Source organism: Pteronotus mesoamericanus, unplaced genomic scaffold (genome assembly GCF_021234165.1).
Source record: "Pteronotus mesoamericanus isolate MK-2021 breed Mesoamerican mustached bat unplaced genomic scaffold, CSHL_Meso_final contig_164, whole genome shotgun sequence".
Taxonomy (NCBI): domain Eukaryota; kingdom Metazoa; phylum Chordata; class Mammalia; order Chiroptera; family Mormoopidae; genus Pteronotus; species Pteronotus mesoamericanus.
Genome location: NW_026555065.1, coordinates 26,892,836 through 26,920,593, shown reverse-complemented (window position 1 = coordinate 26,920,593; position 27,758 = coordinate 26,892,836). Strand labels below are relative to the sequence as shown.

General features: G+C 40.9%; 1 protein-coding gene across 6 annotated transcripts in view; it reads right to left on the bottom strand.

Annotated features, from left to right (window-relative positions):
* MEIS2 (Meis homeobox 2) overlaps nt 1-27,556 on the bottom strand; it is a 197,827-nt gene extending 170,271 nt beyond the window's left edge. For 2 of the 6 annotated variants that reach the window (XM_054565605.1, XM_054565607.1), the window contains exons 1-7: nt 27,270-27,556; nt 25,796-26,028; nt 24,115-24,256; nt 23,336-23,386; nt 22,353-22,403; nt 21,382-21,531; nt 11,281-11,395 (exon numbers count right to left, since the gene is read on the bottom strand). In XM_054565605.1, coding sequence (XP_054421580.1) covers nt 11,281-11,395; nt 21,382-21,531; nt 22,353-22,403; nt 23,336-23,386; nt 24,115-24,256; nt 25,796-26,028; nt 27,270-27,281 — 754 coding nt within the window. In that variant the 5' untranslated portion in view covers nt 27,282-27,556. Of the gene's footprint in view, nt 1-11,280; nt 11,396-21,381; nt 21,532-22,352; nt 22,404-23,335; nt 23,387-24,114; nt 24,257-25,795; nt 26,029-26,720; nt 27,206-27,269 lie in introns of those variants that run through there. The other 4 variants (XM_054565606.1, XM_054565608.1, XM_054565610.1 and 1 more) reach the window with 3 other exon arrangements.
* Nucleotides 27,557-27,758: the final 202 nt, after the last annotated feature.

Genomic DNA, 27,758 nt, shown 5'->3' with positions numbered 1-27,758 from the left:
ATCCATTTACATGTCTGAATTATGAAAGAATAAAGAGAAAACAGGAGCCACAACTTAGTCACTTGGTATCACTAGCACCTAGGACAGTGCTTGGCATCAATTACAGATGGTCAATAAATGTTGAAGGAAGAGAATATTTTTGGGATTCCATATAGTCAGTCATCAGGCTTGACTTAAAAAAACAAACAAACAGTATTTACTTAATCCTAACTACTATTCTGAGATTATTATTCCCATTTTACAGGTGAAGAAATTAACATTCATAAAGATTGCTGTTTAGAAGTGGCAGGGCAAAGGTGAGTGTTCAGGGTTACCTGCTCCCAAAGCTGCCATTCTCTCTATATCATATGAACTCCACATCAACAAGTCTCTCTTGGACCATGCCCCAAAAGTCATTTGTATCCTTGACATGGTGTTACCACCTCCTGGGGATGGTAAATTATTGAAGGCAGGGATCCTCCTAATTTCTATCTTTTTATTTCCAGAGTGCCTTGCTCAAGGACTAACTCTGTGTACCGAATTTAAGCAGCATACACTTAGAAGTCTTGAGAGGTCGAGAGTTTCTTCCCTCCAGACAGATATGCGTAGTTACATATCTGCCCCAGTGTGCAACAATATGCCATAAAAGGACATCCAAGAGGTGGATTCAACAGGCTTTCAATAATCCATGATTTATCAACTTTTCTTCATCATTCACATTTAGTACATAGAAAGTTTGGATGTTTAATTTTAGTGGATGGCATTTATTATAAATGTTAGTTGGAAGAAGAAATATGAAATTTTACACTCTTAGTCTACTTTTGAATATCTTCAAACTTAAAAAAAAATGAATACTTGGTGTTGAGGCAACACTAACACCTCTAACTGGTGGGAGGGTTAAGAAATAAGTATTTTGATGAAGCAAATATTCTACTGATAAAAGGATAATCAGCTATATTTTTTATGAATTATCAGTCTAAAAATAATGAAAACCCAGAAAGATATACTTAACTATAAATATCTCCTGAAAATTGTTTAGCTATATTTCAGGATAAGATATAGTCTTGCCTCTGTAATGATTAGCAGTTAGTGTTCTACTTGCAAAATATAGAAGTACCAACAGAGGTTCTAATTGATTAGATAATGGATAATGGAAGAGTTGCTCTGTGTTTACAAAATACCCCTCATACTTAGCTGAAAGAACTGTTGTTTGTTATCAATATAGCTATCACCTTAGGTGTCCTGTGCCTGAAGTATGACATTCTACTACCTTCAGAAAATGAACTCTAAAGCCTAGTTATTTTCTTGCTGAACGAAAAAAAGAAAGAAAGAAAAAGAAAGAAAAAGCTCTCTTGGTAAACAAAAGCAAGAAACAAAAAATGTTATTGCACTAGATACTATAATTAGCCTACAATATAAAGGAAATAAAATTGCTCATATTATACCCCTAATTTAAAAAACAAAACCAAACCTTATAGCCTCTCTCAATGTTAAAAGATAGTAAGAGCAAATAAAAAATAAGACCCATAAATGTAAACATTTGATTCCTGGAGCTTGAATTTAAAACATCATCTAATTCAGTCCTATTTTACAGGTAAGCAAAAGTCCGAAGAGATTAAGAGACTCATTCAAGGCCATGGAACTAATTAGCGTCAGCAAAGGACAGGGAAACGGGAATAAAGGAGCTAACATTGGCCGATTGCAGGCCATGTTAGGTGCTTACAACATGTACTCTCAATGTAGTTTCCAGGATAGCCGTGAGGATATGCAGATTTTTCTCCTGCTTCGCAGATGGAGAAACTGAATCTGGCAGAGACTGAGGCACACTGGGATTTGAACCCATGTCTCTGCCTCCTTAGTCTGTGCCTTTTTCTGGCCTCTTGACTCACAGTTCAAGATTCTAAACAGAATCCCAAGCAGATGAAAAAGAGCTTATTACAATGTTTTGTCTGCATCACCCAAAATAATTATACTTACTCAAAAGTGAACTATGAAAAAACTGGAGGACATATATAGGGAATCAACAAAAGCATGTGGGCCTAAAAATGCAAGAATTACTTCCAGACTCTTTACCTGTATGTGAAGACCAATGGCTTCCTCCAAGGTCATTCTCATCCTAAACAAGCAGTATAAGCAAAATGGACCCCGAGTTTATCATTGAAAACTATTTGCCACATTAAGCGATTTCCCTTATTAGGTTTGCTATTACATTAAAAGACACAATCTATACACTTTTATTTTGGTATAGATAACATAATGAAAGAAATCCCAACTCCAAATTCTGACCATGTGTACCTAATTTAAGGCACTATTAAAGGACAAATAAGACATTCCACTTTAAGTATTCTAAAATACTACTTAAAATATAAGAACCTGCCTATAACCAAAAGAATTCTAAGTTTGAGTTGATCGATCCTTGGCTTATTTAAAGTTGTTATATACAACAAAATTTTAGTAGAAGAAAATAATTATTATCTCTTAAGGATGTAATGGGATTTGATTGAATGTACCAATATGTTCAAAATACAGGATCCGGCAGAAGTAAGGCCTACTTGAGTGTAATTGGTAGGGTAATATTATGGGTACAATAATTTACTGTTTTACTTTGAACATTTCACCTAAAATGTCATATGGTTTGCTTGAGTATGATATTGTTATGTTACAGAATTACATGCTTATGTTTTGGGAATAAAAGATTTTGTAATAAAAAGAGGGGCATTATTTGTGCCAGACCCTATAGTTTATGTTTGGGTGCACATCACAGAGTAGCTAAGTGCAAAGTTGTGATCAATTGGTCCACCGTAAAAAGAGAAAAAAGCAAAATATGTATTTTTTGTTTGTTTTGTTTAAGAGATAAGGGAAGGCAGGGAGGAAGAGAAGAAGAGAAATACTGATGTGTGAGAGAAACATCCATCAGTTGCCTGTCGTATAAGCCAGGACCTAACCCGCAACCTAGGTATGTGGCCTTACCTGATCTGAGAATCAAACCAGGGGCTTTTTGCCTTGCGCGATGAAGACCAACCAACTGAGCCACGCCAGCCAGGGCAATCTGTGGATTTTGTTTATTAATTCAAAAGTGGACCTACTATTGCTAAATTGTTGAATAAGTGAATATCCCTGCTTTGGAAAAGCAGTGAGAGATCAGGAACCATAAAATTACAACACAAGATGTGAAGATGCTATAACAGAGATGCAAAGTGTTACCAGGGTACAGAAAAGGGAACAGGGTCCTGCACCCGGACAAATCAGGAGGGCTTCAAGGAGGAGATGACAAAAAAGTTCCCTGGGCTAACGGGAGGCAGAGACGTGCTTCCTCTAGGTCTCCCTCCATTATCTGCCTCTTTTTTCCTCAGCAAACTTGTCACTATATATAAGGTGGGGCCAACATACATTTGCAGCTGTGAGTACATGAAACAGAGTTTATTCTTGTATTATTATTTGTTAATTAATGTATTATTTTCTACCTGAACAACTATAAACCTACTTTGGCCTGACCCTGTCGAAAGGATACTAAAACAGTTTACTTTCATTTCGATGAAGAACTAGATTTTACTGAAATCCCACAGTATTTTCTTGCTGGTCATTAGAAAGAAAGTGAGTAGTTCAAGACTACCGAGAGAGAAATTTTGGAAATAAAAATGATTTAGATTGTCTGCTGTGACATCAAAATATTTTCAGAGGCCAAATTAAAAACAAATGTCAACATAGCGAGGTCAATAAAAAGTTATTCTCACACTACCCATCCCCCCCTCAAGAAAAACCAGTAAGACTTTCAAGAAAATACGAGGATAGAAACAGAAAGAGGAAGGGTGAAATAGTAACATGGCGTCATTATAGATGATTCTTCGGAAGGGAAGTAAAGACAATGAAGGGAAAAACAGAACACGTGTATTACAATGTATAGCACCATAAGGCTGTGTTTGATGCTCTGGAGGGCTTCAACAAGTACTGTTCAGCCAAAAATCAATCGAAAAATCAGCATGATAACAGAGCATGAGTTGCCCTATAATAGCCTTAAGACCCCCAAGGCTATGCGAGTCCCTTTCATCTGCCACACTGCACTGACTCCAGGGGAACCTCACTTCGCCTCCCAGAGCGCCCTGCCTGCCTGTATTTCTAACCTGCTTCTTACCCTCCCTCGTAAAGGGGAGCTGTCAAGGACTGATGATGTTTTAAAGCGGTTTTTAAGAATTGTTTTTCCTTTTGCTTTATTCTTTATCTTTTCTTGACATTTGCACTCAAATTCAGCCTGTACTGTCAGTCGCAGACTATTTACCACAATATTACATGGTCAGGCATAATCCCTGGATAACCCAGAAATAGCCTTGTGTTTCGCATGCCTAACTAACATACATGAAACTGCCCCTTAATAAAATCGGAGTTCAGGAGTATGCAAATGAGCCATGTAAGCAATGCACAGCATTGTTATAAATATACATACATAGTTCATTCCAAGATTTCATTTCAATATTTCTTCGATCACTTCCTCACAATGTCTGGTTTGTTCAATTTATATTTCTGCTTGGCATTTGGTGCAAACCCCCAAAGATAAGATACATCTGTCTCTTAGTCACAAATCTTGGCATTTTTACCTTAACTCAATCGTGAAATGATTGGTTGAAAATTACCTTGTTTATTAGCAGGGTTTCCTCACAATAAAACATTTTATTTCCAAACTTTTGAATGTGACATGAGATGTATCAACTCTGTAGTGACATATCAAAGCTTAAGGAGGACATATAAACACCCTGATCCATGTGAGGGAAGGAAGAGCTAATTGGAAGTCAGCTTCCCTGTGATTATCAGCTTGTTTATGGGGAGGGAGGACTCCTCTGAATGGCACTGTAAATTCATCCCTGATTATGGTGTTAAAACCAGAGCTCATTTCCACAAGCTCCCCCAAAGCTCCCCCACCCAATCCATTTTGTTTAGTTACAAAGGGTTGTGCACTGTTTTCAGAGAATGGCAGTTTTCCGTGCTTTGATTTTCTCCAGTTTCAAGAAAAATTAATCAGTTGCACAAGACAGTTGTCAGATTTCACTTCCCTCATGGCAGAAAGCACACATATTCATTGTCTGCTATAAGAATAAATTTTAGTAATCTTTCCCCATGTCAATATGAATATTAGACTGACCCAATTAATATGAAATGCTTCTATGCTGCTGGAACAGACAGTGCTACAGAAAGAGCCATTTGCGCAACCTGTTCATGATTATGGGCCATAAGGACACAAAGATGGCACACACATTTGTGGACCATCTGAATTCTTATACGGAAAGGGGAGGGGGAAGGGGGAGCGGCATGACGTGAGCTTGACTGTCGTGGGTCATGTTTTTTAATCCGGAGTATTGGACATGTAACACAGCAACAAGAGCTGATCATTTTGTTTAATCACCTTTTGGATCTTTGCCAGATGGTCTCTATTGAGAGCGCTGCAAACAGAGAGAGATGAACTGCATCTAACACGCCACCAGAGCTTTCCCGTAAATGTCTGAGAACTGATTCCAACAAGAATTTAGTCTCAGAGCAGAAAGGGATACATTTAAAAACTATGTGCATTAACTATACTTTTCCCCATAGAATCCTCACTTGGCATGAATAATTTACCCACTCTTATGCTAATGGGATCATGAAAGTATCCCTCTGTCTTTAGTGCAGCTATTCTCAGCTTTCAGTAATTACCCCACCCAGTGAAAATAACATGGCTTCTGCATTGAACGGCCGACTAGTACCTGACAATTAGAAAGATCATGGCTGACAGTGGAAGGGTCCAGAACTGGACAGAGAAACCCTTGTAACCCAAGGCAGAGTACTGGCCTGAAGTGACGCTGGCTGTGGGGAAGAACGCAGAGGGGTGGAAAGCAGGGGAAAGGGTGAGAAGAAAAACTGTCCATTGTCAAGCTCCTCTCTCCCTGACTTGTTATCAAGATTTTACTGTCTAAGTGTCAAACACATTCATGACAAGATTAGCTTGGAAGAAAAAAAAAATAAACGGTATCTTAGAAAAAGAATTAGAGTTATCTTTAAGTACATCTGCGTTAAGTATTTATTTTATCAGAATTTCTCAAAAAAATCTAAGTAGGGGGAAATCTTGTGCATCTTGCTTTTTAGAGGGGAAAAAAGGATTACTAAAAAAAAAAAAAAAAAAAAAGAAAGAAAAAACCTCATTCTCAACCTCTGTCCACAAAACTCCATGTTAGGTAGTTCACTGTGTAAAAATTATCAGGCTAAAACATCTGGGAAAGAAAGCTATGAAACAGCAGGGAACGTGGCTGGTTTATTGTTTATCTTTTGTTTATGAGGCAGTATTCAAGTTTAATTACTACTCTAAATTAAACTCTAACTGGCACCAGGAGACATCCCTTTATATGACTAAGTTAAAAAAAAATCTAGAAATCCCAACTCTGGGTTTTTCAAGTAAGTTGATACATATAGGAAGAAATTACTCAAAATTAACAGCAATTATAGAAAGCTTTTAAGCATTTATGGGCACCATTACATGCTCCTAGAGCATTTATTTATTAGAAGAGTTTCATTTTATTTCTAATGGTTACTATTTTACAAAGTCCTGAGAAAATCAACAGAAATTATTCTGATGTTTGCTGATGGTTAAAGGATGATATACTTTTTGATCTTATTTATTTATTTATTTTTTGGTCGGGGGATGAAGAGAGAATGAAAATGCAACATACATATTCTGTATACAACAGCTTCTTCAATGGCAATGTTCAATTATCAATTACATTCTCAGAGAATTTTTTGATACAATTAAGAGAACAGGAAGAGAAAGAAATGTCATTGCATTTATTTTAACAGTAAGTGACCAGTTTTGGATGAACTTAGCTCTAGGAAAAATAAAAGTTAAAAGCAACTAGCAAAAGATTATGCCAGATGGCATCTGTCATATTGTATTTAGGGTTATTTTAAAGAGACTGCCGCCACTATGAAAACATTCCATTGACAGAGTTTTCCTAGACTGAATAAGAAATTCTAGTAGAACATATTCAGGACCCACTGTAAACAGGTTTGAGATTCCCCCCCCACCCCTTTCAAATATATAACTGGAATATTTTGGTGGAGGAGAATGCTCTTTCATAACGATAGCATGCATTACGAACTCAAACATGTAAGACTACTTTAGACGTTTGCTTATCTATAAATACTTATATCCAATATAAAGGGGGTATTTTTAGGTTTCAACACCATGATTGCTAAAGAACTGGAAAATAAATAAATATCTAACGACGGAATTCTAGTCTCATTGTCTGAGTGATAGATAGGGACATCAGTAGAGGGGTTTGGCAGGTGGCAGAGTTGAAAGGAACTCTCCTGGCTTGTACAGCCCTGTGTCCGGAAAGATTAGAGACATATAGATGCTAGAAGGAGAATGCATTTAGGTTAAACTGGGTCTGGCAACAGCATGGTTAACGTGCGTGTGGTGTGCAGTGTGAGCTCAGCAGTTACTGGGCCAACTGTCTCGGTATTTCTGGGAATCCTGCCTATTCACAGTGCAGGGATTGTTCAATTGCTGCAAAATGTACAAAATGAATTTTACAAAAATGAATTGTAAGGAAGGCCCCATTACAACGATTTTACAGCAAAGATGTCAACATCAATTTTTCTTTCATGCATAGCTAATGATTAAAACAGCATATTCCATTTGCCTAAGACAATTCATTTCATATTGGCACATCAAAATATTGAAATACAAAGTTATCTTTACTCTACCCTTTTTATTCATTGCTGCTGAACCCATACCATTGTTCAAACCAGGAAAAATAAAACAAACTTGGCACGAAATACTTAAAACAAAGGCTCATCAATATTCTCCAATTTGTCAACATCTCAATTACAGCACTGGAAAAAATGTAAATTTCATGTGCTCTAAACACTGAGGGGTCTATTCTCTTGCCAATTCACATGCGTAACTCCCATCAGCGTTAATGGGAGTTACACAAACCCATCAATAATAATAATACTTGTACATATATTGTGCCTTTCATCTAAGGCTCTCAAAGTGCTCTGTGAACAAGGGGGCTGCTTCCTAGTCTTTACTCTGGCAAAACACACAATGAAATACAAAGCAGCTTTTGACTCAGCAGGTACAGAATTAGGGACCCCAAGCTTTATTATCAAGCCCCATTTTACTGATGGGAAGCCAGATACAAAGAGGGCCAGTTACTTCCACTGAGCCACCAGTCTGCACCCTAATTCTATCCCTGAAAAACCAGATTTCTTTCTTCATTCTAAAATGACTAATAAGACAAACTCCCTCCCTTTGGATGCTTTTAGAAAAAAAAGAAATCAGAGTGAATGAAAGTCTGGTTCATATTTATATAGGTTACTGGTAGGCTTGTGCTGTTTGAAAGATACAGTAGAGTCAGGTTTTACATTTTACTAAGTTTGTTTCTTACAAGATTTTAAAAATCTGATTTTTTTCCTCCTTTCACTTTGTTACACAAACACTAAGAAGGAAAAGATGACCTTTCACCTGTGTAACTGTAGCTCTTTCACTATTGAGTCATAAAATGAGGTATTTTTACGTTCCAAAGTAAAATTTTGTATGAATCATTTTAGTAAAAATATTCACAAAAATTATAAAGCAACATAAATGCATGTATTGTTTTATAGCATATGGCTATTAAAGTTTAATTTAAAATGTGTATGAAAACACTGTATTTAGTACAATTCATCCCTATTTTTTCTGTTTATCATAATTTGTTTTGAAACTGAATCATTTTACAGTTTTCCATATGCCTTTTGTGCTAATAAATTCTGAATACGCAAGAAAACTCTTTTCTAAACTAGAAACTTGGTTTCCAATGTAATATTATAACATATTTAATACTCAGAACATAAATTTCCCTCTTAGGTTTTCCATTATACATCAACCCTGAGATTTAACCTAGGATAAGCATATGTGATTCAGTCAATATCTTTGTTGACTTTGCCCTGAAGCAGATAATTAATCTTTCCCACAGAAAGCTACTCTGGACAATTCGGTGGGACAAAATATCAAAATGTCTGAAAACATGCTTAGAAGACTAATAGGGGCACAAGTATGACATAATACACTTGAGACTGGCCTTCAAAATGTAGAGTCTACTGTAAAAAATAGAATACCCTTAAATATGTGTTTTGGAACCACTGATGTGGGAAGCCAGGTAAGAAATTCTCCATGCCAAAAAATTCTCCATTTTATGGGAATCCTAACTTTTTTTGTCCCTTACATTTTAATACAGTAAAACAACTGACTTCCTAGTACTCATTCACATAAGCTACCATGTCCATTCTTTAATCCTATAAAGATATGATTAAAGGAACAAAATCCTACAGGGATCAAATCCTTCAACATTGGATAAGTGGGTGCAGCTACTCACAACGCAGAGGTTTGTGCGTATTGTTTTTACCAGTGTATCAGTCTCAGAGGTTTTCCTCTTTCTTGGCTAAAACAACTACAACAACAGCAAAACTAAACTCACCAAGATGACAGAAGTCCATGCCTTGTTCATAGCCACAACTATTCCCTGCTCCCAACCCCAGGGTCTTCTCTCTCCCCTCTCCCGTCCCTGGTCCCTTCCTGCTATCTCCGCTGCCATAACTCAACCAACCCAACAGAACCAGTCAGTTTTAAATTTCAGTTGGGACCTCGGTGACCTGTTAATGAATCTACAGAGAGGAGAAAAACTCACAGTGTTGAGTTATGCCTGGTGTTGCTAGCTGACTTGGAGTCAGAAATGCTTGAAGCGTTAACGTAATTGCAAGAATGTGAAAAATGAAGCTCTGAGCTCCTGAGCAAAGTGAAAGGTCAAAGCAAGCCTCACACACAAGTCTTTGGAAGATAGCCTCATTAGACCATTAAGTCTGCTTCTCCTTTCCCCCTCTTTATACAATGTTTAGGGTGGTTTGTTTTTTATTAATAGATACATTTCATCCCTTATGTCGGTAGCAGTTGGGGTGGTAGGGAGGGTAGAGTCATAGAAAGCTTTCCAGATTTAACCACACTGAGAAGTCGGTCCATCACCATGACACAGAACTATAATTAAGCCATTGCAACGAAGAGCCATTGAATTTACATACATGTCATCTTCAAATTGCCTTATAGTTTACTTGTCTTATATACAATCTAACCGGCCCAATAAAAACAGTATATAAAGCCTCAACAGATATGACTCGCAAGTTCTTCCACAGTGTATCATCTCATCGTATTAATATCTATGTCAGTTGCAACTTGCATAAACCCAGATTCTAATTTGGACTCGTTCAAGTTAATGGCATCCCAGACAGGACATTTTCCTAGACTTTTCTAGAATACCGGGAATCCAAAATCATGGCCAGAAACTCGGAAGAGTGAAGGCACTCACCCTGCGTCAACCACCGTCTTTTAGATGGCATATATGCCTACAGCTCAAGCTCTTAAACTGTCCTCTACTTGGAAGACTGTCTAATACTTAAATATTGTGGCCATAAACACAGTCATAATAGAGATGAAATAGACCTAGGAGATCAGACACCATCTAATGTAAAATATTAAAAAGTAAAATCTATACACTTTCCTGGCCCACATTCAGTAATGCATCTTCCTTTAAATTATCATTTTAGCCATAGAAGAGTCATCCCTACCAATATATAATTGCTCTCGGTACAATAGGTGAGTTTTTAAATAGTAAAATTTACTCCAAATTACACTAGGCTTCCTTGTCATGCACATTTCACATCCCCCTTGCCCTCTGATTATACTAATTTTTAGGGCTTGTAACAAAAGTCACCGTATCTGCTGAGTGGAAGCAAATAACCTAAGAATTTCAAAGTCTGTATTCCCAAGATAAGATTCCTTATAAAATTCGTGCAGTACTTCTGGAGCTAAAAAGAACAGATTTTTGCATCCTCTGTGCTTTAGAGGCATTATTACTTGATCATAGAGAACTCTTACAGGGGGCATCACCAACAAAATACAGTGTTTACGGTAACACTTAAAACCTCAGCCCATAACTACAAAGGAGCTCTGCCATTCTCCTCACACACACGTCAGTGTAGATAACCGAGTGTGTAAAAGTATTGGCAGAACAAAACTATTGTTAGTGTGATGCCTACTTAAAGACTACGCATCTCACTTTAATTCTTTTTAAGTAATGTAAGTTTTTTTTTTGAAGAGAGGTAATATTGTCTCCCTCAATAGCAGCTGTGCTCCCTAACCTGCCATCCTCCTGTTTACAGGGAGGCAGATGTACTGATGTCATAAAATATTGAAGTTATTTTAGTCATGCCTACTTAGCACAAGGAAAATGCTTGACCTTTTACCTTGCTCACTGCTGTTGTCTCCACTCTGGGAAGCATGACCCCCACTGGAGGGTCCCGGGGTGCCTGCTGAGTGGGTGGAGGTGGCATCATCATGATCTCGCCAAGATGCAGGATTCTGATGTCAAAATTCCAAGAAATTTTTCCACAGTTACCATTTCAGCCACAAATGCGGAGCCAAGAAAAAAGGTGTGGAAGAGAGACAAAATGTGTACATATTAGTATTTGTGGAACTAGGTATCTATCGATGACATGTTACAGTATGTTGTCTTTTCAGCAATAGGTACCAAAAAGGAAAAAAAAAAGATGCTCTAGAACCTTGATGAGGTGGTGGTTACATCAATCTATATATTTGTTAAAGAGAGTTGACATAGACCATTAAAATGGCTGCATTTTTATTTCACACAAACTATGCCTCAATAAAGTTAATTTTTAAAGTTAGGAAAAAAGCCTACTGAAAAATCTAAATGTCATTTTTCCTCTTGCCATCTTAATTAGGGCACATTCTTCCACAAAATAGATCCCAAGGCTCTTGGTTATTAACTACTTCAGAACATTAACATCTACAAAGTCTGTGACTCTCTTTTTAAAAAAATCCCACAGACAAGAATGTATGAGACAGCTCTTTGCACCTTTCAAATGCATTGCCCTAAAACATCCTAGCTGAACTCTCAAAATTGTCATCAACTGATTATACCACCAAAAGACATAATGATATTAATCACTGCATCCATGCCTAATAAATAATCAAGTCTGGTTTAATTTGCACAAACAACAACAACAAAATGAAACAACTATGAACTGTTAGCCATCTAAGAAACCAGATAGGACTTTCACATGAGCTCCATGGAAGCTTTAAATTCAGAGCAGTGCTTTCTCCTGGAAGAACTACTTGTTCAAAGGACAAGCGAGGCAGACTCAGAGTTATAGCTCATGCCACTTTGCTGAGTGTATTCTCCTCCTGTTCCTCCTCCCCTTTCCTGATCATTCCCAATACTCTGCTGTTGCTTAAAGGAAAACAGGAATTCTAATGTACAGGAAGGACTTTATCAGCACCACATGAAGGCAGGCAAGAGATGGAATTTCCTCTGGCAGAAACAGAGAGTAGGAACAGCACATGAAATACACCAGCCTTAAGGCCAGAGCTGTACACTTGTCACCTGTATGCAATGACTTCAACTAGGACCACGGACCTAATGGCAAGTAAATTCTTGAGGGGAGGGATTCTTTGGGGGGGATTTTTTTAAAAACAACATCAATCTCTCAAAGTATATTATTTCTTCTTGCAATATTTGGTAAGGATTCAGACAGACCAACATGCCTATAGGAAACAGGCAAACATCTTGACCATCTGAAAGCAATCTTGCAGTACTGTCATTATATATAGTTTATCCAGAAAAAAATCAGCCTATCATTTTCTTCAACATCAACTCTATGATGTACATATAGAACATACAATTTACCAAAATAACATTTAAAAACAAGGTGAGACAAAATAGGGGACTATTCTTATTTGGAACAACAGCCAAAAAAATCTTACTTTTTTTTCCTGTACAGATCTGCTGCAAACTGATTGTAAATTAATATTTAGCATTTCTGATAGGTGATGAAATGACCTAAAGCTCTACGGATTAACAATACCTATGTCGAAGAAGGCTACTGGCACTGCCATCGGGCAAGCAATTGATTCAAAGTGAAAACCCCAAGCAGGAATTCTGTAACTGTTAGTGCCGCACAAGTAAAGATCTCTAAAATAAAGATATGTTTTAGAAAGTAGATTAGGGAATGAAGTCGCATAGAATAACATGAAAACCGAGGATCTCTGTTGCCGGTGTTAAGACAAAGTTGTGCATGCGATCTCTCTTTTACATCTAAGTTAGAAACCACTCCAATAGTTTCAACCTAAAGGCAAACAGAATATAGGGGCTCTTCAAGCTTTTCATCCTTTTTATGTCAGCTGTTTGCCGGATGGTAATCAGATAAAGAGCTGGAAGAATTATATGGAAGAGAGAGAGAGAGAGAGAGAGAGAGATAAGGAAAGAAACAACAGCATGGTGCGAGTCTGGTCCTGCAACAACATTGGCTAGAGGCTTCTTTTAGAAAATGCAATAGCTGCAACACATCCACCTACTAAACTTTGCAGAGTACACAGCAAGTGATATTAATTTTATGCACTGCAGGCTTTTTATTAAGCCGGCTGCTATAAAAGCTCCTTACCCCTCATGAAAATTACAGTAATTAACCACTAACACCTCAACTATGTTTTAAGGCAAATGTCACCCAATAGCTATTACATAATCGTTCAAATGAAGCTGGAGCTAGGCTTTCTGGTTGGACACTACAGTGATTTGAAGGGATCACCCACAAAGACTTCCTGCAACTGAGAGTACTGGTTTGCTCCTATCAGTGAAACTTGTACTGAGTTTAAAGTCAGACCTCATTAATTTATAATTTGGTTTATTTCTTTCAGTGGTTTTCTGGAGGAGGTGTTTTTTTAAAGTAAAGAAGTGAAAAATAAGCCACATAAGCAAATATTACTTTGAGAACAGCTGGTTCCTCCAAATGAGCTGGGTCTTTGCTTTTCAGCCCAGACCTGAGCTTGGCTTAAGTTCACTATCTAACCCACCACATCTCTGTCTCTTCCCTCTTTTCTCCCTCAGATGTTTATTTCCATAGAGTGTCTCAAGTATTATGATCTAGTTTGAGAGACTGACACAAACTAAGGAGTATTGTGATATTCATCCAACTTGAAAGAAGGAAAAACAGATAAACCCCTCTGGGGTTTCAAGGCTGAGGAGTTACCTGAGGAGTTGTCTATATTCAGTTCTACTATGGGCACTTGATCATATACCAAGACATATATTGATAATCTCCTTGGTCATAAAAAAATTATAACCTAGGCCCTGGCTGGTGTGGCTTACTGGATTGAGTGCTGGCCAGAGAACTGAAGGGTCGCCAGTTTGATTCCTAGTCAGGGCACATGCCTGGGTTGCGGACCAGGTCTCCAGCAGGGGGCGCGCGAGAAGCAACCACACATTGATTTTTCTCTCTCTTTCCCCCTCCCTTCCCCTCTCTAAAAATAAATAAATAAAATCCTTTAGAAAAAATTGCAACCTATATGGGCGGATAAAATGTACTCCCATAACACTGTTTTTTCTTTTCTTAAATTGAAATCTTTGTTTATATCACAACTCCTTCTTCTTTTCCCTCCCTAGATAGTTTCCAAGTTTACATCCTTCAAGAATAACGGCCTGGCTTTCTGCCACGTTACATGCAGAAGTTTAGTGAATCTTAAAACCAAAGAGGCATATGAAAGCATGTAAAACTCATGACATATGAAGAAAAATAAAGAGAAATGCTTTCTGTGTGTATGCATGTGGGTGAGTATTCAGGTATATGGATTCCACAATATATGTCCTGTTCTCCAGCCAAAAGTATCATAAAGACACCCACGGGCAAGGAGTGAACGTGTTTCTATTCCCAGTGGCTTTAATAATTGGGAGTCAAATATGGTACTCTCCTTGCTCTTATGTAATTGCGTTAAAGAGCGGTGTTAGCAGGAGAAAAGCAGTGAATACTGAGTGGAGCACAATAGAAGGAGATGGAAAATAGATACAAGAAGCTAGGTCTCCAGGGGCAGTATTTTCTATTTGCTGGGCTACAGACTCACAGCTGATAATGCAAGTTGTAATTAATATAAAAGCAGGAGACAAGATGGGGAGAGCTTGTAGGAGCAGGGCCACAGGAGATCACTCTGCTGGCTCTCTTCTGTTTCTCATTTACACACAGCTTTCCCTAGAAAACACAATTCTGCCAGTGTTTTCTCCCTTGAAAGTTAAAAAAAAAAAAAAGATTGATTTAGCACCATCATTGAATTTTGCTAAATCTAGGAAAGAGCCGAGAGAGGACGAGGGTCTCCAGGCATAGGAAGAAAATCATATGTGCACCTCTTTTGTTGAGGTTGCAGATATGGTGGAAATTTTAACATTTTAAACCATTAGGGCATTTCTTTGGGGGACCTGCCTATAGGGTACTCTTTAATAAGTCCTGGTGAATTGGTGATATTTCCGCATTTAAATGATTCCACACAGCTCATGGTTCTTCCACCCAAAGAGACAATTTAGGAAATGTATGAGGGTTTCTAAATAAATTCAAAACTGAGTGGGGAAGTAAAATGTTATTAGGCTTCAGTAAAGGGAAAAAAAGCCATACTACACACAAGTTTTATCTAAAATAATCTGAAACTCATCTCAGACCCCAAATGAAAAGGTGAGTCAATGGATGTAGTTAGGAGAGAGAGCATTAGATTGGAATGAAGGCCCTGGGCTGCCGCCTCTAACTGGCCATGTAAACTTAAGCAAGCGATACAGTTTATTTCCCTGGAAATTGTTTCCTTTATCTCTTTAAAGCTGAGAAGTTAGGCAAGATAATCCCTTAGGTCACTTTCGCCTCTTATTTCTAGAATTAAAAATACTTTAAAATAGCATTTAATTTTCTAGATCCTACATAATAAAAACATGATATATAACAGAGTCAAAATTTATATATGAACTTGGAAAATACAGTAGAGAAATTCAGAATCTGTGCTCGTAGGTGGATAGTCTACATATATAAAGATATTTTAATCAGCAAATGGAGTGCGCAAAACTAATCTGACACCATACATTTAAATAACAAAGGCTTATGTGCTTGTATCAGTACACATAATTAATACTGTTAACACATTTCCTACAACTTTATGATGTTTTAACTTCTTTGATATTATGCAACAATTATTATTATTTTTTTAAATAAGATGAGCCCTGACTGGTGTGGCTCAGTGGACTGAGAGCCAGCCTGTGAGCCAAAAAAAGAAAGGTCGCCTGTTTGGTTCCTGGTCAGGGCACATGCTTGGGTAGTGGGCCAGGTCCCCGGTTGGGGGCGTGCGAGAGGCAACCAATCAATTCTTCTCTCACCCATTGATGTTTCCTTTTTCTCCCTCCCTTCCCCTCTCTCTAAAAATAAATAAAATCCTTTTAAAAAATAAAATAAGATGAAGGCTCCTATAATAAGGCAGTCAAGCGTACAAAACTTTAAAATGTCAATTGTAGGTTTTGAAAACATTGAAAATTTCACTTTGTTTTTCTAAAGTTGACATAAGAACTCAGGAAGAGCTTGTGTGCTTTCAGACATGGACTTGATCTTTAAAATATAAACAAAGCCAGGTCCTTCCTTGTCTCCACCCCTCTATTAAGCTTTGGGAATTAATATGTGAGTGGCTCTCACAGAAGTGGCAAGTACTCTTTGCAAATGATTCCTCCACTTAATGGAGCAACTTATAGAGAAGACAAAAATTTCTTGTGTTTTTGGTGTAATGTCATGTTATAATGTCTCCTATAGTTTTGAATTGTTTCAATATTCCATAGACTATCAGTCTGAAAAAAATAAAAAAAAATTTGAAAACTATTGCAACTTTGATAGGGAATGCTTGTGGCTGTCAAGTGCATCTTTGTTTAATTTCATCTTATCACAGTTACAAGGACAACATATTCTAACTGCACAACCTCAATGATTTAAATAATATAATTATTCAAGACAGGGAAACTGACAGAAAAGCTATTAACCACTAGAAACTATGCAACAACAATAACAGCAAACCCATGCCCTCAGCTATGTCTGCTGGAGTTGGTCAACAGAGCGGAGAGGTAGAACTTTCCCGGAACAGACCCCCAGAGGGCTGAGGTAACACACTGTAAGGCCTAAGCTTACACGAGAAAGAAGAAACTATCTGACAAAAGAAAAAATCATTCAAATAATTAATATTCTCACATCCCATATTTCTGCCTTGATATTCTATAGATCAATCCCTCACTGTCTACTCCCCTCAATTTTTCAGGAAATAAAAGAATTTATCTGAAGACACTTGCCCGTATTCTTTCAGGAGCAAGGTTCTGGGGATTCTCCCCTCTGATTTAACCCATTTCTTAAAACTGTAGTGACACAAATTAAGTTGACATATTCAGGGATGCAAAAGAAAACAGCGTATTTTCACTTTAAATTGCAGCTTTCAACATAAAAATTAAAATTTTTTTCTTTTATTAGTCGTATTATCAGAGCCAGTCAATTTTAAGGCATATATCATGAACTGTTAATACAGCTGTTTCTTTCCTTTGCCTAATTTGTCCAAAAAATAAAATGTAGCTCCTTATGAACATTAATTAGAAATAACAGTATAATTGTACACACTTCAGGCAAAGTGTGTACAGCTTAGCTCAAAGAATGTATTTCCAACAAATTTATTTCCTTGTCTAAACTGATCTAAAGCTATGTAATATCTTTATATGTTCATATAAAGATAGCTTTCATTTATCTGTGCTAGATCTAAAGACTTGACCTAAAATTATGTAAAGTAGATAATGTGAATATCACCTATTATTCAGAAATACTACGGACTAGAAAAAGCATGATTATTCCCCAAGAGTTCTCAAGTCGGAACTTTTTTTTTTTTTAAAGAATTGGTTTCTTGACATGTTTATTTTAAACATGATAAATCTGAATGTCTGGGAAACTTAACATGAACTGCAGCTAAAAAATAGAATTCTATTTCCTTTTACAATCATAGTTTTTTTCTCCCCAATATTCTAAAGAATACTCTAATAGCTGTTTCCTACCTATAGAGCGATTACTCTTATGAATATAATATTGAAAATATAAGCATTCATTATGAATTTATTAAACAAAATAAGAGAGTAGCCAATGTTGCAAAGTGTATTTTCTATTTAATTCCAAACTTCCTTTTACCACTATGCCCATCTTGCAGATGTCAGTAATAAATGAACAAATTCAGTGTCTTTACTGAATGTAACATGGAAGGTAAGACATTATGGTTGCCTTCTTTTAATGCATCCATGTTATATCATATTAATTTATATAAAATCATGGAATGTGAAATCAGCATGACAACAGCCTGATTTGCTAATACTATATCATATAAACTCATTCTTAAAAGTCTGCCAAAAAAACTTGCTTTCAAGATATTTATAACAATCACTTTATCCATTTGTATTTTCAAAATTTTTAATAAGAAAAGTGAAAGCTATTCTAGTACTTAATAGTTTGCTCTTGATGCTTCTCTGTCTGCTTTCCACTACACAGAATTACATACTTATTCTTTTCTCTCCTTGCCCACTCCCCTCCTTAAACACACACACACACACACACACACACACACAGTCGCTTGATTCCACTTAATAAGGATAGAGGTGTATGTGTTTTGGGGGTGTCAAACAGCTGTCACAAACTGTCACCTCCACAAGAGAAACCCTGGCACACAACAAATTAAACTACACTTCTTTTTTAGCTGTCATTATTCATAGCCAATAAGTTGAAATGTTCTCAGCATTTCATGTGCAAATAAAACCACGAGGAAGCACAGTAGATCAGAACAGTGGGCCAACAGATAAAACAGAGAAAACAACACACTCTTGGTCCTTCTGAAGTGGCTCCTCATCACCCCTGCACCAGTGTGCACCAAATGAGATCCAGCCTGGGGCAATGTATTAAATATGCATATCAAAGCAAATGAAAAAATAAACCTGGAGATTCAAATTGGGCACATTTATATGCTGAAAATGTCCCACTCAGACCACTTTTCAGGTAGTGGTTCTGTGGTATTTTCTCTTTTGTGGCTGGGGGGTGAGGGAGATCCTGCTTGTGAAAGAGGCATGAGAATTCGCTTTGTAGAGAGAGGCCTGGAAATGAATGCAATCAATACACCTCTGGTACAAAAGTGTCAGAAATGGTGAAAACTCTCCAAGGTTTTCTCTCACCTCCTGCATAAAATTCAAGTCTGTGGCAAACCTCGCCATTTTCCACCCAGTGTGCTGGTGGAACAAATTATTGCTTCCTTTCAAAACAAATAGCAGGGGGCTAAAGTCAGAATGTTATAGTTCAGATCTCTAGGAAATAAAAGGCTTTAAATTCTGACGCCCAATGAAGTGGTAAGCCCTCATGAGTTCAGAATAAATCAGTTGTCATATCTACTTGATTGGGGGCCTGGCAGAGGAGCAATACATGTTACAGTTGACTTTTTTATCCAAAGATGGTGATTGTTAAGTTATTAAAGCATTATCCTCTTAGGTACAACTTCCTTCTTGAGTGTGATTTAAATCGTACAATAGTTCCATAAATTGGTCTTTTTTATCAGCTAACATTCTAAACAGTTTAGTTTATCTTTTCTCTTTTATGTAAACATTGGCATGTTCTAGTTCTATACATCCACCTGAAAAACAGTTGCCAAGAAACTGTTCTGGAAAACCAAGTAGTCAAGACCCCTAGAAATGTCACAAGAAAAGCTCTTCGGCTGTAGACAACTGTGAACCTCTCATTCTACAAACTAAGCAAGTAGATTCCTTCCCATTGCCCCAATAATGTAAAATGCATATGAATTTAGAAACAGGAAGCAATGAAAAATGGAAATAAATAAATAACATCAACAACAACAACAACAACAACCACCACCACAAATATTCCTAAGGTAGTGTCATACGTCGTGGACCACAACTGCACATCTGAAGGCTACATATCCGCAAATAAACTCTCCATAGCTACTGCTGAACCCTTTTGATCTCAGTTAATATACTCAACATACAAAGGATCTCCCGAAGTTTTCCCCCATCCTGATGGGAAAAGCCAAGAGTATAGACAGGCACAAGATCTTTCAATGCCATAGTATTTATACTCTCTCAGAACTAGATATCCAGAACCAAGATTTTCTTTTCTTTCCCTTTTTAAACTTTTGTCATTAGACTGTCTTTCTGTACAGCACAGGGGCTGAGAATTAAAATCTATGACTGCATATTTTCAAAATTTTGGGGAGTGGGAAGGGGGATGGAGAACCTCACAGAAAGTTTATTCTTAAGGCATCTCAACTCCTTCCTGTTAACACTCAGGAATTAGGAGGGTCGTGGTGGCGGTGGTGATACAAACAGCCTTCAAGCTTCAATGCCTGTTTAACTCCACAGAGTGTTAAATTACTATTTCAGCCACCGAGTTATTAGACTACAGCCTATATTCTTTAGGTTGTGAGTTCGATTGAATGCATTCTATAGACAACCAGGCTTGAGTTCCTATAAATACACTGTTGTTCACACCCCCTCTTTAACCTCGCCACTCTTGCCTTTCCTACCAGCTGCAATCCTTCTTCTCCTTGCTTCTTTTTCAAATTTTCAGTCTCACTACATATGCTTTTTTTTTTAAGCATCAGACTTACTAGATCAGTTCCAAAATAGGATTAAAAACAGGGAGAATAGAAAGAAATCTCCCTTCCTGGCCTGACATTCACAGTGTTCCTTACTACAGTTTCATCTTCATTCACGAGCTGTTTAAGTGTTAAAATTCAGCCACTAACCTGTGGTTACTCAATCACAATTTCCTTCAGCTTTCTGAAATACATTGTTAATAATTGTTTCATCAAGGTTACTGTCTTTTATTATGAAGATGCTTCAGGCATTTGGCAATAAGTCCATATTCTGGCAATAAGTTTCTATAGAGCCAAAGCTCTGAGAATTGTAAAGTGTTCACTCCTTTGCTTTTTGAATGCACTGCAAGAGTGCCAATAACTCTCAGGACTGTCATCTCTGTGAGAGACAGAGAAATCAGTCCCCCTCCCCATTTCTCTCTTTTCCTTCAGCCTCCTCTCCCCGGTCCTGTCCAGCTAGCTGTCTTGCCTCTCTCTCTCTCTCCCTGCTGCACTGATTGCACAGAGTTGAGAAAGCAGAAAAGGCAGCGGTCACCATATCAAACAGACAATTTGCTAACACTCAAGTCACCAAATCCAGGAAACTTTACACATTAAGAGCACAAATCACTCTATCAACTCCCTAAGGGTTTTTTTCTCCCTCGGTTCTCAACATAAATAAGGAGGGAGCTCTAAGAAAGGGGAAATGAAGAGGAAGAGCATGGCAGAGTTACTAAGAAAGGGAGAAGACCTCCAAAGAGACCAAATCATTTAAAAAGAAAGCTAAGTCAGTGGGACTAGATGTTACAACAAGTTTTACAAAAAGAAAAGAAAGGAAATCCTTTGCCCACTGGGCTTAAAAGAATGCCAAAGGCTCACAGACTTACATGGTCAGCGAGATTTGTGGAGGAGCCTGAAAGTTCTTCGTGATCTGACTTGGAGCTGCCATCTCTTTCATCAATGACGAGGTCTATGGGCATTTTCCCCTTCAAACAGCTAATGTACCGGTGACAGAAGTTATCGCACAGTTCGTGGACCTAGAAGGAGGTTTATGATGGAGAGCTCAGCTCAGGTTGTTGTTGTTTTTGTTTTGTTTCATTTTTTTAAAGGGAAAAAATATCAGGTTGCAAGGTTACATTTGGAAAGAGCAACAGTGCTATGTCTTCCAAGCAAAGACTAATTAATGGGTATAATAGTTGAAGTCGAGGAAACAATAGGGTAATTGTTGCAGCAGATATTATCCTCCAGAGACTTCCCTGAGCAACAAGTTACAATGAAGACAGACGAAACAGAACTGGAAATCACTGGGTCTAGACTGGGAGTCCAGGGAGGAAAATCCGCTGTGATGATAACATCAAAATGTTAGAACGCTGGAACTGGGGACAGCATTAGTATTTGCGATTCAACAAGCTATGAGGTTTGCATGTTTCCAGGGGAAAATGACTGAGCTGCAGAGTAATGTAAAGGCACCCCAGCATGTATGATTCCCTCTGCTTGCACCTAATGCACGCTTAGAGCTGAGGGTGAGCTGAGCTAATAGAGATACAAGCAGGCTGAATGTCCAGCAACACAAATGGTTTGCTGCATTTTAAAATAATCCTGAATGCCTGGGGAAATAAAGGGGTGGGGGGAGTGCTTTGAAAAGCAGGGCTGTCCTAATTCACCCATCCTCTGAGACCCTGGGTTGAGGAACAATTTGAAAGAAGAACTTGGGAACGTGCTGCTTAAAATCTCCAGGTGTTCAATCCCTTAGACTGGAGGTTTGCTAAAAAAAAAAAACAACCAAAACAAAACATCCCAACACAACTAGGCGAGAGGGAAGTCTACATGAGAGTGGGGAGCGCCATTTCCTGCTTACCTTTTCTAACTCCAAAAGATGAAACCTTAGTACTTGTATTGCTTGTATCATCTGAAAGAAAAGTTTAGAGTGTGGAGTTAAGACTGTGACTTGGGGGTGGGGGTGGTGAGGGAATTGGGCTGAGGAGAAGAAACAGGCAAATGACCAGGCAAAACCCACCCTTGGAGAAATCGTCAGAAAAACCAAGTGATTACTGATCAGCTCTGCCTCATTGACCACGGGCTAGGAATCTGACTCAACTTGAGCCGAAGCATTTAATATCTTTGCTCCTGGTGTTCAGTAAGCTATGTCTGTGTAAGGACGGCTTTCCTAGGGCCAGGCCTGCTTTCTCCGCCTGAGCCCTCTTTAACCGTCCCCTTCCTCGACCTCAGGCCAATTTTTTTTTTTTTTTTTTTTTTAAGTCGCTTCTCAGGAGAGAGAAAGCTTTTTAGAAGCGCACACCCAGCGAAATCCGTCCTTACTAAAGAAGGAAATACTCAAGATGAATGGTGAAGCAGGGCCTTTGAAAGCGGATTTAAGTACTTTTAATATTGAAATCGTGCAAATTAGCAAAAGAATCGCACCTAAAAGTGGCCTGCGCCGGCCTGCCCCTCACTCACCCCCCGACTCCCCGGCCCACCCTCCGCCGAGCCTCGTTTCTTTCGGGTTAGCTGCCCGGGGCTCCAACGCCTGCCCCAGCAAACAGAGGAAATAGCTCACTCGTCTCACTCCCGGGGCCGAGACCTGGGACTCGTCCCCTCCTCGCGCGCCCGGCGCTGCGTCTCCGCTGTTTGCCTCCCCGGGCTCGGCTCTACCGGACGACCATCCCGCCCCTCACTGCCATGTCCCTGGCGGGGGTTCTAAGCAAGTCCCTTCCTCCCTGTCCCACTAGAGCTTCGAAGGAAGGGTTTGCTCAAACTCCCCGGAGCTCGGGGAGAAAGTGGATGCTTTTGGGCAAGGGAGGGGGCCCAGATTGGAGAAAGACAAGAAACAGTGAGCCTTACCAAATTGTCCAGCTCTGGATTTGAGGAAAAAAGTGGCTTTTCGGCACGAACCTATAAGAAGCAGGGCAAGTCAGCATGAATTATCACTCCATTTAAAAGGAAAAGAAAAAAAAAAAAAAACCTGTCACCTACTAGTGTGTGAGTGGGGCTGGTGGCGGGAAGGGCAGAGACAGAGAAGAGGAGAGGGACTTTGGTAAAATACTACCTGAAACAAGCTAGTGCCTTAAATTAGTGGGGTCAGCTGAAAAACATTCAGGGCCTTCTGGTCCTGGCCCCATTAAGGGGTCCCTGGAACCGCTGAACTGTAGCCAGGAACTCAGGGCTGCGCTCTGGACCCCAGTACTCCCTTATCCTGTCGTCCAAGGGGGCCAAGCCTCTCAGCCTCCCTCACCTCTGCACCCGGCGCGGACCGCCCGGAGAGGCGCCCAGCTTCCTTCCCTCCAGGGCACTTTCGGGTCCCTAACAGCCCTTGTCCCCAATTCTTGTTCTAGTAGCTGCAGGCGGGGGAAAAGGCCAAGCCCCAGATTAGGAGCAGGTCAATTTTAATTCGAGGGTCGAGCCCCTGTATTCCTGGCTGGGGGGGAAAACAAACACCCATATTTATCTCCGCTTCCAATTCGCCTCCAGGCTCAGGGATGGGGAGGAGGCGCAGAGCGCGGACTGGGCCGGAGGAACAGATCGGGTGTCCCTGCCTTTTCCTCCTCTTTCATGTAAAGCTCAGAGGGAAGGGGAGGGGGTGATGGGGCTCCCGAAGGGTGAGTGGGTCAAGAAGGTTGGACCTGCTTGGCGAAGACCGCGATGTCCTCGTTGAAGGAGTCGGAGGAGCAGACGTCTCCGCCGGCCACTCCGGGTTCCCGGGGAGTGCAGGTCGCCAGCTCGCACTTCTCAAAGACCAGAGCTAACAGAGGAAACAACGGGTGCCTAACGGGCAGCGCCAAGCAGAGACACACACACGGAGACGGGGTGCAGAGGGGAAGGAGCAAGAACTGTAATCAACAAGTTTGGAGGGTTCGGATTCCTTCTTTAACACAACAGGCACGCAACACACTTTACAACCCTTCCTCAGCCAGCCGAGCCTGGGCCAGAAACAGAAAGGAAAAACGGCCTGGCTCTTTCCCCCAGCTCAGGAGTCCCTCGGATCTGCTGGGAGAAGCCCCTGGACCCTTTAGCCCGCCAAGTAAAAAGAGCCTCAGTTGGAACGTAATGAAACGTCCAAGAAGTTCAGGCAGTCTGGAGCCTGGAGTGGATCCAGACCCACTCCCCAGGCTACAGAGGCCGCCGAACCAAGCCCTGAAACCCAGCCCTGACCTCCCAAGAAAGGAACACTCTGTGAAATTTAAAAAAAAAAAAAAAAATTGCCTTGACCCCACATTTCAGTGGGCATTTCAGCCAGAGCCTTCAGCTTCACACACACCCGAGGTGATATTTCCGAAATCGGGGAGAAGGCTCTTCTAACCCCTCCACCTCCTTGCCTTTTAAACTTGTTTGCTCTACTTCTAGTAAAGGCTGGGTGTGGGGGCCCAAATAATAGGAGTCTTAAACGCCCAAGAGCTTCCTCCCAAAGACACATTTCTCCAGTAGGCAAAAATAAATAAATCGAGTGCTAAAACTTGGAAGTGTGCGTGCGCGTCTGCCCTTTGTGTTCCTCCGGCGGTTTAGCTACACTTCGGGATGCTCGCGGCCTCTGGCTTCAGGCTCAAGTGCTGTTGACGGACTGCCCCCTCCCCTCGGCATCCCGCAGCCTTCCCCACCTACCCTCAGCTGGGAGAGCCCGAGGGGTCTGCGTTTGGACTGTGCAGCTCCATTCCTTTCCCGAGTGCTCTCAGAATATAAAATAATTTCCAGCCAGCTCCCTCACTCCCCCCAAGAGCCGCTTTTGCAAGCGGCAGCCCCTTCCACCCGGCTGCACTTCAAGGTCTGCCCCCTTTATTTACAGAGAATTAAGAAGTGGGTGATTAGGACTTCCTGGCCGACAGAAGCAGCCCTGATCCCAGCTCAAGCTGTATTTAGTGACTCCCAGACTCTCCGTAGGAAACACAAGAGAAGGAAAAAAAAAAAAAAAAGTTGCTCCTCATCGGCAGGAAACTTTCTCCTTCGTCAAGGCCTCTGTTAGGGCGCCTGGAAGGACCAGCTCTGCGTCCTTTGGCCAGGAATCCCGTCCTTGGGGAGAAGGCCCTGGCAAGAGTCTGAAGACTCAGTAATTCCGGGTTGTGGGGTCCGGAGTGACAGGGCCTTGGGGGTGGAGGAAGCCATACCTTCTAGGGACTTACAGTCAAGGGGCAGAAGAACAGGCTCCCTGCACTGCCCTTTCTTAAGGCGAGCAGTTCCCCCTTCCCCAAGCAGAAGTAACTCCCCACTTAGTCGTCCATCTCCTCCATCCCCCCCCCCCCCGAGACAAACACACATTCGAACTCACACTGACAAAAAGTATGCCGGGTCAGGGGTGGGGGTGGGGGTTACCCATAGATCGCGTCCTTGTCCCGCTTCAAAGCGTCGTTGACAGCGGATCCCATGCTGGCCGGCATGACATTGGGGTGCGGGGCGTGCGCGCCGTAGTGCTGCGTGGCGTGGAGCGGCGGCCCGTGGTTCAGGTGGTGAACCGGAGGGATCGGCCGCGGCGCGTGAGGGTCTCCGTACATGGAAGCAGGCACCCCTACTCCGTCCATCCCGCCGTAATGGGGCAGCTCATCGTACTGTCAGAGCCCGGCAAAGGGGAGAGGGGCGCAGGAGGTAAGAGAGAGCGAGGAAAGCAGAGGGGAAATAGAAAAAGAAGCAAGGAGAAAGAGCCAGAAGAGAAGTGGGAAAGGAATAGAGATGAGAGAGGGAGAACAACCCAAAGGGAAGATGAGAGAGAGGAGGGGGGAGGCAAGGGGTGGGGGTGGGGGTGGGAGACAGAGAGAGAGAAGAGAGAAAATAAAAATAAAAACAAAGTCAGAAAGGAGAAAAGTACCGAGCACGAGTTGAACACACAGAAACCAAACCAGCCGAAACGACAGAGTTGAAAGTTGGGGAAAATGTTTCTAAATTTTAAAATGAAAAAGTCTGAACCAGGAGCAGCCTTCAGAGCAGGGCGAGGGGGCGGTGAGGCCGGGGACCCAGGGGGTGCCGGGAGGTCCCGCTCAGGCCGGAGGCAGCCGAACCCCAGCGAGCCAACCGAGGGAGAAGTGGAGTTAGTGTGAGGAGGAAGCCCCGGATCCCACCCCTAACCCCCCTTCGCCTCCTCCAAAGGATCCAATAAATCAAAAGGCGAAATGAAACAAAATAAAGAGAAGAAAAACGTTAATAATCAGGAGAGAACGCCGAGGACAAGGGAAGACTGGGGCCAGTGCCTCCCCGGGGGCAGGGAGCTGAGGGTGGGGGTGGGGGGGAATAACGTGAAAGTTACCAGAAACATTATTTAGCAGCTGATTCCCTGCGTCCTTGTCAATTTCAGAGACAAAACAAGCAGCCCAGGCTAGTCTAGGCGGCGGCGCAGCGGCTGCGGCAGCGCGGCCCCAGCGGCGGCCCCGGCGGCGGCTCCTACGCAGCCGGTGCCCGCCCAGAGCCGCGGGAGCAGCGGCGGCAGCGGCGGCAGCAGGAGAACCGGGGGAATCGCGCTGCTTGGGGTAAAAGCTGGAGCGAGGCGAAAGCGTGTAACAATTGCACACACACACACACACACACCACTCACACGCACTCGCCGCCCGCCCGCTCGCACAGCGCTGGAACACGCGCGTCCAGACACGCACACACGCACGCACACACACTCGCACACACGCAGAGGCACGGGGGGGAAAGAAGCCGATGAATAATTTTGCTGCTATTTTTTAAAATACTGGCCGCCATCATCAAGCAGCGAGCAGCAGCAGCAGCGTTGAAGGGAGAGGAAGCATCGGGACAGGCCCCTCTTAGGAGAGGATTTATATCTAGGTAAGTGTTGGAGATTTAAACCTACCCTTTGCGCCATCAGTCTGCGCTCCAATAAACTCCTGGATGTGTCGTATATTTAATATCCCAGTCCGGATAAGAAAGTGATCTAGGCTGAAGATTCCTTTTTTTTTTTTTTTTTTTTGTCCAAACCAAGGAAACTTCTCCCAATTCTCCAATATGTTATTTTTTAGGGAAGAGAAAAAATAAAAAAGCCCAGGCAAGACAACGAAGAGTTTTTTTTTTTTCCTGTGATATTTCTTCTTTTTCTCTTTTTTCCTCTTCTTTCTCCTCCTCCTGATCTTCCTCCTCCTCCTCCACCTCCTCCTCCTCCCCCCTCCCCTCCTCCTCCTCTTCGGTCCTCCTTTCCCCCTCTTTCTCTTCTCTTCCCCTCAGTTGGAAAAAAAAAAAAAAAAAGGAAAAGAAGAAAAAAAAATTGTCAAGCCCCCGAACTGAAGGTTACGAGCGGCCCGTCAGCAGCCCACATGTAACCGAACTGTCGTGTTTCATGGCTTTT